This window comes from Ovis canadensis, chromosome 14 (genome assembly GCF_042477335.2).
Source record: "Ovis canadensis isolate MfBH-ARS-UI-01 breed Bighorn chromosome 14, ARS-UI_OviCan_v2, whole genome shotgun sequence".
NCBI lineage: Eukaryota > Metazoa > Chordata > Mammalia > Artiodactyla > Bovidae > Ovis > Ovis canadensis.
Window position 1 is genome coordinate 66180938 of NC_091258.1, and position 15045 is coordinate 66195982.

The 15045-nt window shown below is 55.3% G+C and overlaps 1 protein-coding gene across 4 annotated transcripts; it reads left to right on the forward strand.

The window, feature by feature from the left end:
- Window positions 1–1759: 1759 nt before the first annotated feature.
- Window positions 1760–14722, forward strand: VASP (vasodilator stimulated phosphoprotein). Of its 4 annotated transcripts, none has more exons than XM_069549196.1 (13): window positions 1760–2154; window positions 9138–9309; window positions 9393–9558; window positions 10624–10717; window positions 11216–11265; window positions 11386–11627; window positions 11766–11863; window positions 12394–12445; window positions 12607–12643; window positions 12865–12910; window positions 13064–13154; window positions 13686–13743; window positions 13868–14722. In XM_069549196.1, exons 1-13 carry the CDS (start codon window positions 2150–2152, stop codon window positions 13903–13905), a joined length of 1149 nt encoding a protein of 382 aa, XP_069405297.1. In that variant the 5' UTR covers window positions 1760–2149; the 3' UTR covers window positions 13906–14722. The 4 variants fall into 4 exon arrangements, with proteins under 4 accessions (XP_069405297.1, XP_069405296.1, XP_069405298.1 ...); XM_069549195.1 differs by having other exon boundaries at window positions 1764–2154; window positions 11763–11863; XM_069549197.1 differs by having other exon boundaries at window positions 1799–2154; window positions 11763–11863; window positions 12610–12643.
- The last annotated feature ends 323 nt before the right edge of the window (window positions 14723–15045 follow it).

Genomic DNA, 15045 nt, shown 5'->3' on the forward strand with positions numbered 1-15045 from the left:
TGAGCTAAGAATGATTTTTACATTTTTAAAGGGTTGTAAAAAAATACATAAAAGAGGCCCTATGTCTAAGATACCTAAAATATTTACTATTTGGACTTTATTTATTTGGCTGCTCTGGGTCTTACTTGCAGCATGTGTGATCTAGTTCCCTGACCAGGGATGGAACCCGGGACCCCTACTTGTGGTCTTAGCCACTGGACCACCAGGGAAGTCCCTATTTGGATCTTTACCAAAAAATGTGCTGACTATAGTGCAAGTGGCACACAGAAACACCACTTTCCCATTTCACCGATGGGAAAGCTGAGACCCAGAGAGGAGAAAGGACTTGCCCATGGTCACAAAGAACCGGGGTTTTCAAGTCTGTCCCCAAACGACTCACAGCCTGAGACACACAGAGAGATAATTATAACCTACAGTGGATCAGGGTTTAAGGCTTTCCACTGTAGGGTAGGGGAGAAGGAAATGGCAACCCACTCCAGTATTCTTGCCTAGAGAATCCTATGGACGGAGGAGCCTTGGTGGGCTGCCATCTATGGGGTCGTACAGAGTCGGACACGACTGAAGCGACGTAGCAGCAGCAGTGTGGGGTAGAGAAGGGGAGAGGATTACTCAGTTCTTCAGAGAAGAATTAATATCAGAGACTGGCCTAGAAGAATGAGATAGAGATCAGGGTATCGTCCAGGCAGCAGGCTCCTTTAGGAAAAAGGTAGGAAGCTTGATTCCCTCATCAAGTCAGCTGGGCCCTGAGAATTGTTTTACTCTCATTAACCACTGGAGTCCTGGTGGCTCAGGCAAGAGGGCTCTAGCCCAGGTTTATTCCCTGCCTCTAGGCCTCAGTTTATCCATTTCTAAACTTCCAACTGATTTCCCAGACTCCTGCCCCCCAGGCCAGGTGGCGCTCTACAGGAGGGGCGTGGTCATTTAGCTGGCGTCACGTGGGGGTGGAGTCTGCGGGTCCCGGTGCGGAAGCCGGGGAGGGTGTAGGGACTCAGCCTGAACCTGGCGCGTGGGGGAGGGGTCTCGCAGGAGTCGGCAGAGGGAGGGTCCCCCAACTCCGTGCCCTCGGATTGCTGCAAGATCCCACCATCCTCCGCACGCGAAACTGAGTCACGGCGGGGCGTGCGTGGGTAGGGGGCCAGGAGCCTTATTCAGACAGGGATCGGGAGTCCCATTCCCACCCAGGTCCACTGCTGCACCACCCCCCCACCTCGCCCCACACACACACCCTGCGGTTGTGAGTCAGCGGCCGGCCGCGCCCACTTCCTCCTCACCTTCCCTGGGCGGGCGGGGGTGGGGGGCAACGAGAGAGGTGGGCCCCCTCCCCACCCATCCCCCTCCTCGGCGAGGGAGGTGGATCACCCCTTAGTGACCCCTCATAAATTGGGGAAGGAGGGAGACCTTGGGGTGGGGGTGGGGGCGTCCCGAAGGTAGGATTTAAGGGAGAAAATCGGAGAAAATCTATTCTTGACCCGAGGGCCCTCCTCGCCCCCCAAACTGAGTAGAATGTAAAGAAATGAAAAAAAGTCCATGAGGAGGTTGAGAAGAAATTGTACCCCACTGATATTCCCCTAAGAATTTCCATCGTGGGAGAGAACTCAGGATTAAGGAAGGATCCCTTCCTCTCTATCAAGCTTCCCCTCTAATTTGGGGGTGACCCCCAGAGTGCATCGCTGTGCAAAAATGTTGGGGAAGAGGGACATAGCGGAAGTCGAAGGTTCCGCGTTGCCCTTTTAAGCGCCCTCCACCAACTCCTCCCCAACCCCACCGCCTTAAGGTGTCCGCGGCCCCTTTAAGGCGCAGGGCATTGTGGGTGCGGGGAGTGGAATTTTGGAACGAAATGTAGCAAAGAGAAGTACAGTAGTAAGAGTAACATTGTAGCTGCTGCCGGCCGAGGGGGCGCGCCGGAGAGGGGACGCCGCACCCTCTTTCTGCCGCACGGACCCCTCGAGCAGAACCCCAGAGGGAAGAGGCGCCCGAGGACCCGCCCCGGCCCTGTCCACGTTCCCCCCCAGGAAGCCGGACTCTATGGGGCGGGACCCTGGGGGAGACTGAGCAGAACCTAGAGCCAGCGCTGAATCTCTGAACCCCGAGCCAGGGGCGCCCCGGGAGCACCTAGCCCGTGGGCGCTCCGCCCGCCCGCCGAGCAGCCATGAGGTGAGCCTCCAACTGCCTCCAGACCGTTCCCTGGCCGGCGCGGGTTCCTGCCGCCCTGCCTTTGTCCCCTCCTCCCCCCAGCTTGGTCCCGGTTGGAATTTGGGGACTGGGCACTGGGAGCCTCGGATTTGAGGCCGAGCCCCCTTGGACAAGCTCCAAACACTGACCACTTCCCCTTGACTCTCAAGGCTTGGGTGATGCCGTGAGATTCTCCTGGGAGCCCTTAGGTTTGGGGGCGCTCCGAGGACTCCCGAAATTTTTAAGACTTTTCAGAGAACCTCCAAGTTGGCAAATAATCTCCGCAGAGAAGCTAGAGGTTAGGCAGGACTCAGACTGCCCCCCAATCTCAACCTGGCCCTGAGAGGGATTATGGGGGGCCTGCTTGGGAGTCCCCTGGGACCTGGAAGAGAGCTTGAGACGTAGAGCTTGGTTTTCGGGGTCCCTCTATACATGGCGCTGGAAATTCTTCCCACGAGGGACTTTGCTCATTAACTTCTGGGGTACTTAACCCCTAAATTTGGGCGGTTCATCCCCCTGTGAAGGAGGTTGATGTGGACGGATCCAGGGACCCAGACGCAGCCTGGAGGGTCTGGTTGGGACTCCCGTTCCTCGCCGCCCCCCACCCACAATGTGCTTAAAACAGGCTGTGCCTAGGAGGGAGCGAGCGCTCTGTGCCGAGGGCGCCTCCCCGGCCCCGGACCGAAGGGCGGCCCCTCTCCCCCACCTGCGCGGCCCTGGAGAGGGAGGGGGCGCGGCAGCTGGGGGAAGGGGGGCCTTTGTCTAACTGACTCACCTGTCGAGACAGCTGGTGTGTGTGTGGGGGGCGGGGGGGCGGGCTGAGAGCGCCGTGGGCCGGCTGCTTTCCCCACCACGGCACCTCCCCCTCCTCTCAACACCGCCCCCCCTTACCCAGCCGTCCGGAGTTGTGCGGTTGGAGGAGGGGGGCGTTGGAAAACCTCAAGGTCATAGCCCTCTCCCCCTGGGACTCAAGCTTCCCAGAGAGTTCCAGCTATCTTCCCAGGAATTTAATCCTGGGTGGGGGGCCCAAGGGATCCAGGGATTTTGTTTTTCCCGGAGCCTCCCTCAAAACTCCTGGGCTCACCTGAGGGCGGAGCCGGTGCGGACTGGGGGACCCGACTGGCCCTCCCCCTCATTCTCCCATCCTCCCCGGCCCCCCATAATCTCTCCCTTGAGGCCTGAGCCTGACAATACTATCTCCCTTCCTCTACTCTCTCGGAGACTTCCTGCTCCAAAGCCCCCAGCTTGAGGGGGAGGCCCCTGGGGGGCCGCTGGGGATTAAGCCCCTGGGGCCCGCATCCTCTCTCATCCGCCACATTCCCTGCCCTTTGACATCTGGGTGGCATTCCTTTTTGTGGTCGTTAGAGAATCCCCCCCTCCCACATTTGTTCCTTCTGCTGAAAAGGGATTGTTGGAAAATTTGGAGCGATGGGGGCACCCACAGACACCCACAAGACTTCCTGCCTACCCTTTCCCCCATTATAGCAACATCTCTAAAAGGTCTGCTCGGGAGAGAGGGCAGTTTTGGGGAGTCAGCCCTCTTCCTTCACCTTCTTCCCGGGGGATTCTCCTCTCCCACTGCCCCCCCCCAGCCCCGCCCCTTGCGCGCTCCCCCCCCCCCCCCGCCCCGTTTCCGGTCCCAGGCACGGTGGAAGGCGGATGGCGGATGTCCGAGTTAGTGCTGCCTCACTCACCGAGACCGTAAAAGGGCAGGAGCAATGTCTGGGCCAGCCTCCTGCCCCCGCCTCCCCCAGTCCCAGAGGCCCTGGCCCTCCCACAAGGCCCCCTGCTACTTCGAGCCATGACCAAACCTCCTGTATCTCCTGGGGGGTGGGCAGAAGTTAGCTGATGCCTGTCCCACCAGAGGGTTACTCCCATCTCCTGAAGGGTCTTCCCTGCTGATGGCCACACTGGCCTTGGGCTGTGCCCCTTCTCCCAGGACAGCTAGGATTCAGAATGACCCATGGCCCTGTCTAGTGGCTGCTGGGGAAACTGAGGGAGGCTCAAAGAGAGAAAAGCCTGGCCCAAGATACCTCAGAAATTTCTAAGCAGTGTTGAGGGATGGGAGGGCACTGGGATCCTCTGATTTCTGGCTGGTTAGGCTGGAGACAGTCTTGGGGACAGTTGGAAGAGAGGCTGTTAAGATGGAAAATTACAGTTCTTTTTTTTTTCTCTCAGTTTGACAAATATTTGTTGAGTGTCTGCTGTGTTCAGGACTCTGAGCTGGAATTCTGGGAAGTGGGGCAGAGGTCTGAGACTCTTAGTGTAGAGGAGACTCTAGAAGAATTTGGTTCATTTATTATTGTTTTTAATAATGAGAGACCATTTGATTAAGCAACTCGTTTGTGCCAGGCACTGTACCAGGTGCCTGATTCAAATTAATCCTCATGGCAATTCTAAGAGATTGATACTATTATGATCGTCCCCCTTTCCCAGATGGGAAAATTGAGGCACCAGGGAATTAAGCAGATTACCTATTAAAGTCAGTTTGGAAGTAGGCAAGTCTGAATAGGAGCCCAGGCCTATTATACTCTTAAAGAAAAGCAAAATCAAGCCTTTAGTGGCCTTAGAAAAAAACAAGTAACCTGTTTTTACTGTACAGACACTGAAGATAATGCTGATAAGCAAGAAGGAACCCAGTTACCTTCCTGTTCACTTATGGGGAATTGAGGCCTGTCAGGGAGGAGGGACTAGAGTGAACCCATACAAACCCCACAGACCCTAAACCTGTTTTTCTATCCAGGATTGCTTCAAAGATTTGTAGTTTGGAAAGGCTGTGTATCCCTGAGTCTTTGTGGGGTGGATTACAGTTTAAGGGGCTATCAGATGAAGGGGTAGAAGGAAGGGCAAACATCTCAACGGGAAAGTTTCGGTAAACCAGACTGACTGTGCTTGATTGCCTCCCGTGATGAGAAGCTCTCTCCTTCCTGTATTGCTTCTCGGCTCCCTTATATGTTGTGTGTGTGCTTAGTCACTTGAATCCGACTCTTTGTGACCCTTTGGACTGTAGCCTGCCAGGCTCCTCTGTCCATGGGATTCTCCAGGCAAGAATATTGGAGTGGGTTGCCATTTCCTTCTCCAGGGGATCTTCCCAACCCAGGGATCAAACCCACATCTTCTGTGACTCCTGCATTGCAGGCAGATTCTTTACTCTGAGCCATCGGGGAAGCTCTCCCTTTTGGTCCTGTGCCAAATTCCAGGTCCTGCACTTAAGGCTTTTCTTATCTTTTTCAATCCTTACCAAACCCCAGGGAGTTATGGTTTCCAGGGCTGGAAAGTAAGGCTCAGAGAGGTGAAGCCGTGCAGCAAGGGGATGACTTCAGTTCTCCTTTACCGGCCACATATTGGAGATTTCCAGAATGGGAGGGTTTGTGGGAGAGTTCTGGGCTGACTGGGGATTCAGACTGTCTCATGTCAAACTGAGGCTGTGAGACCCCAGTGTTGAGTAGAAAGTGTTAGTTGCTCAGTGGTGTCTGACTGTTTGCGACCCCATGGAGCCCGCCAGGCTCCTCTGTCATGGGATTTCCCAGGCAGGAATACTCGAGTGGGTAGCTATGCCCTTCTCCAAGGGATCTTCCCAACCCAGGGATCAAACCTGTGTCTCCTGCATTGCAAGGCAGATTCTTTACCATCTGAGCCACCAGGGAAGCCCCCAGAGACCACTGGAATTAAGCAGACCTTATTTGCATCTCATTCCCGGCTTCCTGGCTGTGAGATTTTTCCGATCTAGCTTTTTGTCTGGTTTATAGGTGTTTTTTTGGTTGTTGTTGTTTTTCTTAAGTAATGGATTAATTTTTTATAGGTAAAACAAAGCAAAAAGATAAGACATAATCAAGCAACTCAAGTAGGTAAACAGTGCGAACTGTCCACTTCCTGCCTTCCTCGTCAGACCCCTGGTGTCCCAGTGCCTCAGAGGCAAGCAGGGGAGGCTAGTCCCCTGAGAAGCAACCTCTGCTTTTCACCACTCTGGGTGCAGAGGTATTTATATCCTCCCCAGCTTTTTTTTTTTTTAAAAAAAAAACCTCTCACACCACTTTATATCTTGCCTTAAAAAAAAAAAATCAGCTTAGCTATTTCCTCATCGTTAAATGAGGTTAAGAACATTGGGGGTGGGGAAAGATCAGGACTTGGGTTCAAATATGAGCCCCTCTGCTTGTTTGCTCTGTGACCTGGGATGACTGTCTTCACCCCTCTGTGGCCACAGTTCCTTGTCTGGAAAAAGGGTGTTCACAGTAAGGTTCGCTGTGGCAGCTGGAGCTCAGTACCTGGAACGGTGTCTGGGACACAGACTAACCAATACATGTCAGCGGCTGTTAAAAAAAAAAACTTTTTTTATAGACGGCTAATTTAACAACTCCTGGATACCTGCTAGGTTCTAGGCACGAGTCTAGGTTCTGAGAACACAGTAGTGAACAGAAAAGACAAAAATCCCTGCCCTTGTGGTCCTGACAGTTTGATGGGGGAGACAGATAAGGCCCTGTCAGTCAGGGATTGGGTGTTATGAAACACCCAACGGTGTTTGCAGTGAGAGCTTTCCCAGGTAGGGTAGTCAGGGAGGGCTCCTCGGAAGAGGTGATGGCTACGCAGAGGCCTGAAGGAGGTGAAAATCCAGGTTGAGGGAGAACGAGAGCACAGCCCTGAGGTGGGACTGTGTCTGGCATGCTGAAGTGTTGGCTAGAATGGCCGGTGGGGCCGGTCGAGGGGAGATCAGAGATCATACAGATTATGAAGGCCCCAGAGAGAACTTGGCCAGAATAAAAACTCTGCTGGGAGCTGCCAGCGGAGCTTCCAAGAAGAGGAGAGACGCGATCTGACTTGTGTTTCAACAGGACCCTTTTGCTAGAATGGGGATACCGTGGCTTGGAGAGGGACAAGACCAGTCCGGGGTTACTCACCAAACACCCAGAGCTCAGGCTAGTCCAGAGACTGAGCAGGGCAGGGGCTCTTGGAAAGAGCAAAGTGCAGCTAGGGTGGGGTAGCAACGAAGGCCCTGGGCGGCTGGCCAGAGTCTGCCCTGGGTGTGGGTGGCAGGTGTGGGCGAGGCCTTAACCCTGCCCTGCCGGGGGCAGTGGAAGCCAGAAACAGCCCCTGAGGCTACGCTTGTCTAGAACCAGCACCTGGTGTTTGGGTAGGGCCCACACAGTCCCCAGTGGTGAAGACAGTGGACTTGGGGGCCAGGTGGCCTGGGTTCAGATCCTCGCTCTGCTAGGTGAGTCACACAACCTCTCTGTGCCACTGTTTGCAGTCCTTGCAGAATGAGGATGAAACAGCCCACCTGGAAGAGCTGCAGTGAGAATAAAATGTGAGACTCCAGAGAAAGGGCAGAGGGAGGCCCCCTAATTATGCAAACCTGGGGGCTTAGCTCCCTGGCCTAAGAACTCGGATCTGGGTCAGCTGAGGGGGCTTTCCCTGCCTTGTCTTTTATAGTGTCACTGTCACGCTCCAGCCCCCAGCCCTGGTAGAGACAGAGCCATTGCGGGGTGTAATTTCTCTCCCCAGAAACCTCTGACCACCAACTTCCTCTTTTCAGGAAAAAGTCCGGTGGGGGTGGGGCCGGGCAGGGACTAGTGCTTCCCCCTGGTTTGTGGGTGACCTTGGCCAAGTCACTTCCCGTCTGGGAGCCTGAATTTCCCCACTGAGAGAGGAGGGCATTGAACCTTCCCAGAAGGACTGGTGAGGGGTGGAGGAGGGCTCCTTGGTGCCCGTTCAAAGTGCTTGGGGAAGGGATGCTGACAGTTACTCAGCACTCATGCCAGGCACCATGCCAAGCACTCTACATGCCCAGACTCATTTACTTCTCCCACTGCCCTGGGAGGTGGGGTCTGTCATTTCCCCAGTTTGCGGGCAAAGAAGATGCCTTCTGTGGGAAGGTTGCTCGCCTGAGTCACATGGAGTAGGTGGCCCAGCGGGGATTTGAACCTACGTCTGAGGATATCAGATCCTGAACCCTGAGCTGCGTTACTCAGCCCCCTCCCCACAGGGCTAAGTCAGATGTCACCTCCTCCAGGAAATCTTCTCTGATCCAAAGGCTGGGGCAGGCCCTCCTTCTGGGCAGCCCCAGGCCTGGTCTTGGATTATCACCATGTGCGGACAGGACAGTCCCTTGCGATGCTCTCCTGCCCTGCAGGGTGGGGGCTGGGGCTGTCTGGGTCACTGCTGGACACAGAGCAGGGAGTGTCTACTGATGGCCGTTGGTGCCAGGGGGCGGGGGAGGGTGGGTGGTGCCGGATGGATGGGGTGGGCAGCAGGAAGGGGAAGAGCCTGGGATCTTGCATCGGTCCCCAACTTGCTGCAAGCCTCACCCTTCACCTCCCTGAGCCTCAGCTTCCTCCCTCCACACTGGGGAGTCGGGGCAGGAAGGTCCAAGCCTCCTGGCAGAGACAGGAAGACTGAGGCTCCAAGGGCATCGGGCAGGGGCTTGTTCCCAATGCTGCCCAGGACACCTGCTCTGTCCCTTGCATCCGCTTCTCCCGGGCCCCCCCCCATCAGCTCTCACGCCACATCTCTGTCTCTCGGTCCATCTCAGTCCGCCTCCCCTGTAACAATCTGACCCCCTTTCTTACCTCTCTCTCCCCGTCATCAGTCTGTATGTTTGCCTCTTCCAGCCGGTCTGACTCGTCCTCTTCCTGTCTCTTGCTCCCCGTTTGACTGTCTGTCTCTTTCCTTGTCTGTCTCACATCCCCCGGTTTGTCTATTTGTCTGTCTCTCCCAGTCTGTCTTTTGTCGTCCCACCCGTCTTTTTCTCCTCCAGTCTCCCTGTCTGGGTCTCTCTGAGGGCCTGTCCTCAGCCCTCTCTCTCGGTCTGTCTTCCTCTTCCTCTCCTTGGGTCCCTCTTCCTGGCACACTGACTTTGTGTCTGTGAATCTCCCAGGGGAACGAGAAGGTGACCGGCCCCTGGGGGGAGGATGCCAGGCTCCCCACAGCTAACTGGCCTCTCCCCCTTGCCCCCGCCCGCCTCTCTGCAGCGAGACGGTTGTGTGCACCAGCCGGGCCACGGTGATGCTCTATGATGACAGCAACAAGCGCTGGCTGCCCGCCGGCACGGGCCCGCAGGCCTTCAGCCGCGTCCAGATCTATCACAACCCCACCGCCAACTCCTTCCGGGTGGTCGGCCGCAAGATGCAGCCGGACCAGCAGGTGAGGCTCCCCTCCTCCTCGCCCCCTCTGCCTGCGGGGCCTCACCACCCCCATCCACTTCTCCCCTCCCTGCCTCCCGCCAGGTGGTCATCAACTGTGCCATCGTCCGAGGTGTCAAGTATAACCAAGCCACCCCCAACTTCCACCAGTGGCGCGATGCCCGGCAAGTCTGGGGCCTCAACTTTGGCAGCAAGGAGGATGCCACGCAGTTTGCCAATGGCATGGCCAGCGCCCTAGAGGCCTTGGAAGGTTAGAGACAGTGGGCGGAGGGGACCGTTGAGCCCTGCCGTGGGGCCTGGGGCTGCCCCTTTACCACTCGGCCTCAGTATACTCATCTGAAAACAGGGCCCATTCACTGCTGCTACGGAGAGTTTCTGGGCTGGCCGGAAAGCTCATTCAGGTTTTTCCAATGCTACGGAGAAATCCAAATAGGTTTTTTTCGCCAACCCAATTTTGTGGGCTCCTCTTTGCCCTGCGTGCACCCACGTGTCAAACGCATGGTTCCTAAGAGCCCATTTGGCTCCGTGAATTTTTACACTCGCGCACTCCTTTGTGACCACCTCCCAGATCAAGATAGAAATATTTCAGGCCTCCAGGAGGTTTCCTTTGCCCTTTCTCCAGGTAACCATTAGACTGACTGACATCATTGTCAGTCAGTTTTCAAGCCACAATGTTAAGAAAATACTTCCAGTTGGTATTTCTTAAACTGGAATGTGCCTGCGAGTCATCTAAGAAAAAATGCAGATTCTGAATCAGGTAGGTGGGCCAAGAGCGGAGCCTCTGTGCTTCCCAACAAGCTCCCTGATGATGCCAAAGCTGACCGGTCCATAAGGAGCACTTTGAGGAGCAACAGTTTTAGGTGACGGCTGTGCGTCTAGGTTCGCCAGTTGTCAAATGGTGGAGGCATTTGCTTCCAAGGGCAACTGCAGTGGCAGTCTGAAGCACAAGAAATAACGGGAGCCGGAGGCCTGAGGCTGGGTGAGGAGGGGGCTGTCAGCCTCTTCTGAGCTCTCAGGTAGGGGGTCTGAGCAGCTGTGACTGTGTGTTAAGAGCCTGGATTCTGGAATCTGCCTGAATTCAAGTCTTGTCCCTGCCAATTCCCATCTGCAGGCCTTGGGGTGGGTGACCCCCTTCTCTGGGCCTTCGCTGTCCTGCCTGTGATCTGGGTATCCTTCCAGTGCCCACCACCTGTCAGCTCAGTCAGGGGAAGTGGGAGCCAACCCTCCTCACAGGGTACCCGGAGGCCCCTCGGGAGCGTGCCAAGGGGTGGGGCTGGCTTCTGTGTGACTCACTAGCCTTTACTCTCACTTCCAGGAGGTGGGCCCCCGCCCCCACCACCACCTACAGCGCCTCCCACCTGGTCTGCCCAGAATGGCCCCTCGCCAGAGGAGATGGAGCAGCAGAAAAGGTGGGGCTGGTCCCCGGGTGGGAAACCTTCCCCCAGCCAGAGTTCTAGGTGGTTCCAAAACCCTTGACGCCTAGAGTTCAGACCTGTCCAACTTTCAATTTTCAGAATGTTCCAACTCCCAGGGGACTAGAAATCCACAGCTTTAAGAACCACCCTCCCCGCCTTGGAGTTTGAAAAACTCCTGATGCCCAGAGTTACAGAACCCTTCAAATCCCAATCCCAGTCCCCTGGACTCGCAGAGTCCAGAACGGGGTTGTTTAAAGGATCTTGGGCGTTTTGTGATTCCTGATGGTCTGATGACTGGATCGCTCCCATCCTGGTCTTGCCCTGTCCCTGCCCTCACCACCCCACCCCCCAGCCCTTTCCTGGGTCCCTCGGGGATAGAGGACATGAGTGGGGCTTAGGAACCAGCCCTGCCGGACACCTCTGAGGGGCAATCCGGGAGGTTGCTGGCCACCTGGGGGCCCTGGGTGATAGCCACTCGCCCTCCCTCCCCAGGCAGCAGCAGTCAGAGCTCATGGAGCGGGAGCGCAGAGCCTCCAACGCAGGTGATTGCTCAAATGGCCTCGGGGGGTCAGGGGACCGCCCCAGAGGAGGGGGTGGGCCAGCCGGATAGCAAAGCATGAAGCTTCTCTCTCAGCACCCCTCCTGTTTTGTGTTCCTTACAGGAGGCCCGCCTGCTCCCCCAGCTGGGGCACCTCCACCGCCCCCGGGACCTCCCCCTCCTCCAGGTCCACCCCCACCCCCTGGTCTCTCCTCCTCAGGGGTCTCGGCCGCCACACAGGGAGCAGGGGGAGGCCCGCCCCCGGCACCCCCTCTCCCCACAGCACAAGGCCCCAGTGGTGGAGGGACCGGGGCCCCCAGCCTGGCCTCAGCCATTGCCGGCGCCAAACTCAGGAAAGTTAGCAAGGTGAGGGGCAGGCGCAGCGGATGTGGGGTGACGGGTCTGATATAATAATGGAATGAGGCTAGAGTTGCCTGGGAGCCTCACAGGAGGGCTGGGAGGCCCACCCGTAAAGCCCTCTCTTCTCTGTAATTTCTCCAGCAGGAGGAGGCTTCAGCGGGGCCCGTGGCCCCCAAAGCTGAGAGCAGTCGAAGCACGGGCGGAGGCCTCATGGAGGAGATGAACGCCATGCTGGCCCGGAGGTGAGCCCGAGCTCAGAGCTCTCAATGGTCTTGGAAAGCTCTCAAAACAAACCCCTCAACCCAGCAGTTATCACCTGGAGATTCCGGTTCAGTAGGACCAGGTGTGGGGAGGGCTCAGATTCCTGGTTAGTTTGTTTCGTTGGGTGAAAGTTCATCCTTTGACAGCCAGGTTTGAGATATAATGATGGGGACTGCATTCTCCTGAGATGACTGAGGTTTGCAACCCTCTAGGTAGCCTCTGGAATGTTCTGGAACCCAGAATTGTAGGACCTTAGATGACCCACCTCAGAAGCTGGGGACTCTGCCCTGAGAATTTTGTGATTCCCAAATGTAGGAATCCTAAACACCACCCCCACCCCCTCATTCGAGAACAGCACTCTCTTTGACTTCTAAAATTAAAATGTGCTTAGCCTTGATGAATTCCAGAAGTTGGCACCCTAGGACCCACTTTTCCAGAACTCTGGGGAAGGGAACTATTGAGTGGCTGAGAGGGGACAGAAGCCATCTGTTTCTGCCTTTCTCTCTCACAGAAGGAAAGCCACGCAAGTTGGAGAAAAACCCACCAAGGATGAATCTGCCAATGTGAGTTAGGGACCCTTCCTGCCTTATACACCTTAGGATGTACCATTAGAGTAGGAATATTGGGGCGGGGGCTGTGATAGGGATTGGCTGTGTTTGAAGGTGGAGGAAGAAAAGGAGCAGAATGGCCATGTCTGGCTCGTGACAGTTTTATTTCCCACCAGCAGGAGGAGTCAGACGCCAGAGTCCCAGCCCACAGTGGTGAGTGAGTGAGAGCCCCCTCTAGTCACAGGAACTACAAGTCCCAGGATGCCCTCTTCTCATGTATAACACACCTTCATGGGAGAGTCTATACAGATAATCCTGGGGATTGTAGTCTCCTGAGATGGTTCTTTGAATGGGGGTTGATGAGGCTCGGGAAGAAAGGCTGAGGCAGGGCATTCCTTGTTCCTGATCTTTTTGACTTATTGTCTGTCCCCCAGAATCTGTGCGGAGACCCTGGGAGAAGAACAGCACAACCTTGCCAAGGTGGGCCATCAGTACTGGGGCCCCACCCCTAGAAAGAGTCGGACTTGCCAAGTTTGTAGGGAGGAACACAGTGTGACCCCTGGAATGGGAGGCAGGGGAGGCAGACCCTCTCTCTAACCTCGTTTCTGCCCCACACCATGCCACCTCTCCCAGGATGAAGTCGTCTTCTTCAGTGGCCACTTCCGAGGCCCACCCACCTACGCCTAGCTCCAGTGATGAGTCAGACCTGGAGAGGGTGAAACAGGTAGGGGAGGGGACTGGGGGTGAGGCTTGGGGGATAGAAAGATCTGGGTCTAGACTGCCACTGACCTGCTATGTGATTCTAGAAAAGGCCTTGGAACCCTCAGCTTCCCAGTCTGAGTACTGGAGAAATTGGATCGTGTCAGGGATGACAGACCCCATAACCGCCTTGTACAACGCCCATGACAGACCTTGCTAACATCACTACACTCATTCCTGGTGAATATCCAGAATCCTTTTCCGCACACTGGCCGCAGACATTTATCGCCAACCGGAGTTGGCAGGAGACTGGAATGTCTCATTTGCCAGCCCTGGTACTGGATGTTCTCCAGTGCTTTTCTCTCTGGTTCAGAGGATCCAGAATTCTCCTCTAGAAATCTCAGTCACTTTGTGGCCTGGCCAGTGATGTCATGGTGTGTGTGCGATACGGGTCTTGACCCTCCTTCCTCTGGCCCCTCAGTCATTAAGAAACTGGGGATTCACTTCTGCAGATCCAGGTACTCTTCCTCATTGGTTGTACCCCCATCATTTTCAGGAGCTTCTGGAAGAGGTGAGGAAGGAATTGCAGAAAGTGAAAGAGGAAATAATTGAAGGTGAGGTGTTTTCCTTTTTAAGCATTTATTTATTTTGGAGGCATGGTGTCCCTTGGAACCTTGTTTTGGAAGGGAGAAGGGGAAGAGGCTCTGCCCCTGACCTCTGCCCACTGTTTCCTTCCAGCCTTTGTCCAGGAGCTGAGGAAGCGGGGTGCCCCCTGACCACAGGGCCCCAGAAAATCCAGTTTCTCCTTTCTGCATAACCCCTCCACCTGTCACCCTGCTTTCCCTGCCTCGACTTGGAATTGGCTGAAGTCTACACAGGAATGCATCTTCCCCACTCCCTATGTCACTTGGAAAATTCCAAGGGGTGTGGCTTCCCCAGCACCATGCCCACACCCATATTGGCTGCTGATTGGCTGGGGAAGCCCCCACCCTTTGTTCCCTTTGGTCCTTCCCCTCTGCCGTCCCCTTGGGGCTGGTTCCTCTGCTGGGGATGTACCAAGTAACCCCACAGTAAGGGGGAAGGAAGGAGGGAATTTCACATTCCCTTGTTGTAGATTCACTTTAACGCTTAATGCCTTTGAAGTTTTGTTTTTTAAGAAAAAAAAGTATATATATATATATATTTAGGTTTGTTGTGGGGGGAGGAAAATTTTTTTTTCTCTTTGGTTTTGATAAAATGGGGTGTGGGAGTTTTTAAATGCTGTGCCCCTGGCTTGTCCCATTTGGGACAGCTGTGTCAGGAGGGTTGTCCCACCAGGCTGGGGGTGCCTCCCCCTACCCCAGGGACCTCCCTCCCTTCCCTCTGGCTCCTTCCCCTTTTCTATGAGGAATTAAGATGCTGTAACTTTTTGGAACCTCAGTTTTTTGGTTTTTTATTTGGGTAGGTTTTGGGGTCTAGGCCATTTTTACCCCCTGGGGATAAACAAGATAAGGGGGAAAGGAATAGGGGAGGAACCTCCCCTCTTACCTTCACCTTTAGCTTCTTGGAAATGGGCCCCTGCGGAATAAATCTGCCAGTTTTTATAAATGCTAAGATTTCTGGTGTCATTTGAATGGCTGCTCTCATGAGGATGGGCATGTCCCTCCCTCCCTCAGTAATCCACCTTCCCTCACTTTCCTCCTTCCCACCGGAACCTGCTCCTCTGCCCCCTCTTGGCTTCCCGGTGCCCCTCAATGGGCAGCTTCCTTACTCCTTTCCACCCAGCCCTAGAGAAAGCCAAGGGCATCCCTCATTGACCGTTTGCCCTTGGGCCAGACCCTTTGGTTCTCCTGGACCTCAGTGTCTTTGTCTGGGAAAGGACTCGAAGGTTGACTCAGGCCTTCTCCCACCGGGAACCCTTCGAGCTTCTAATTTTA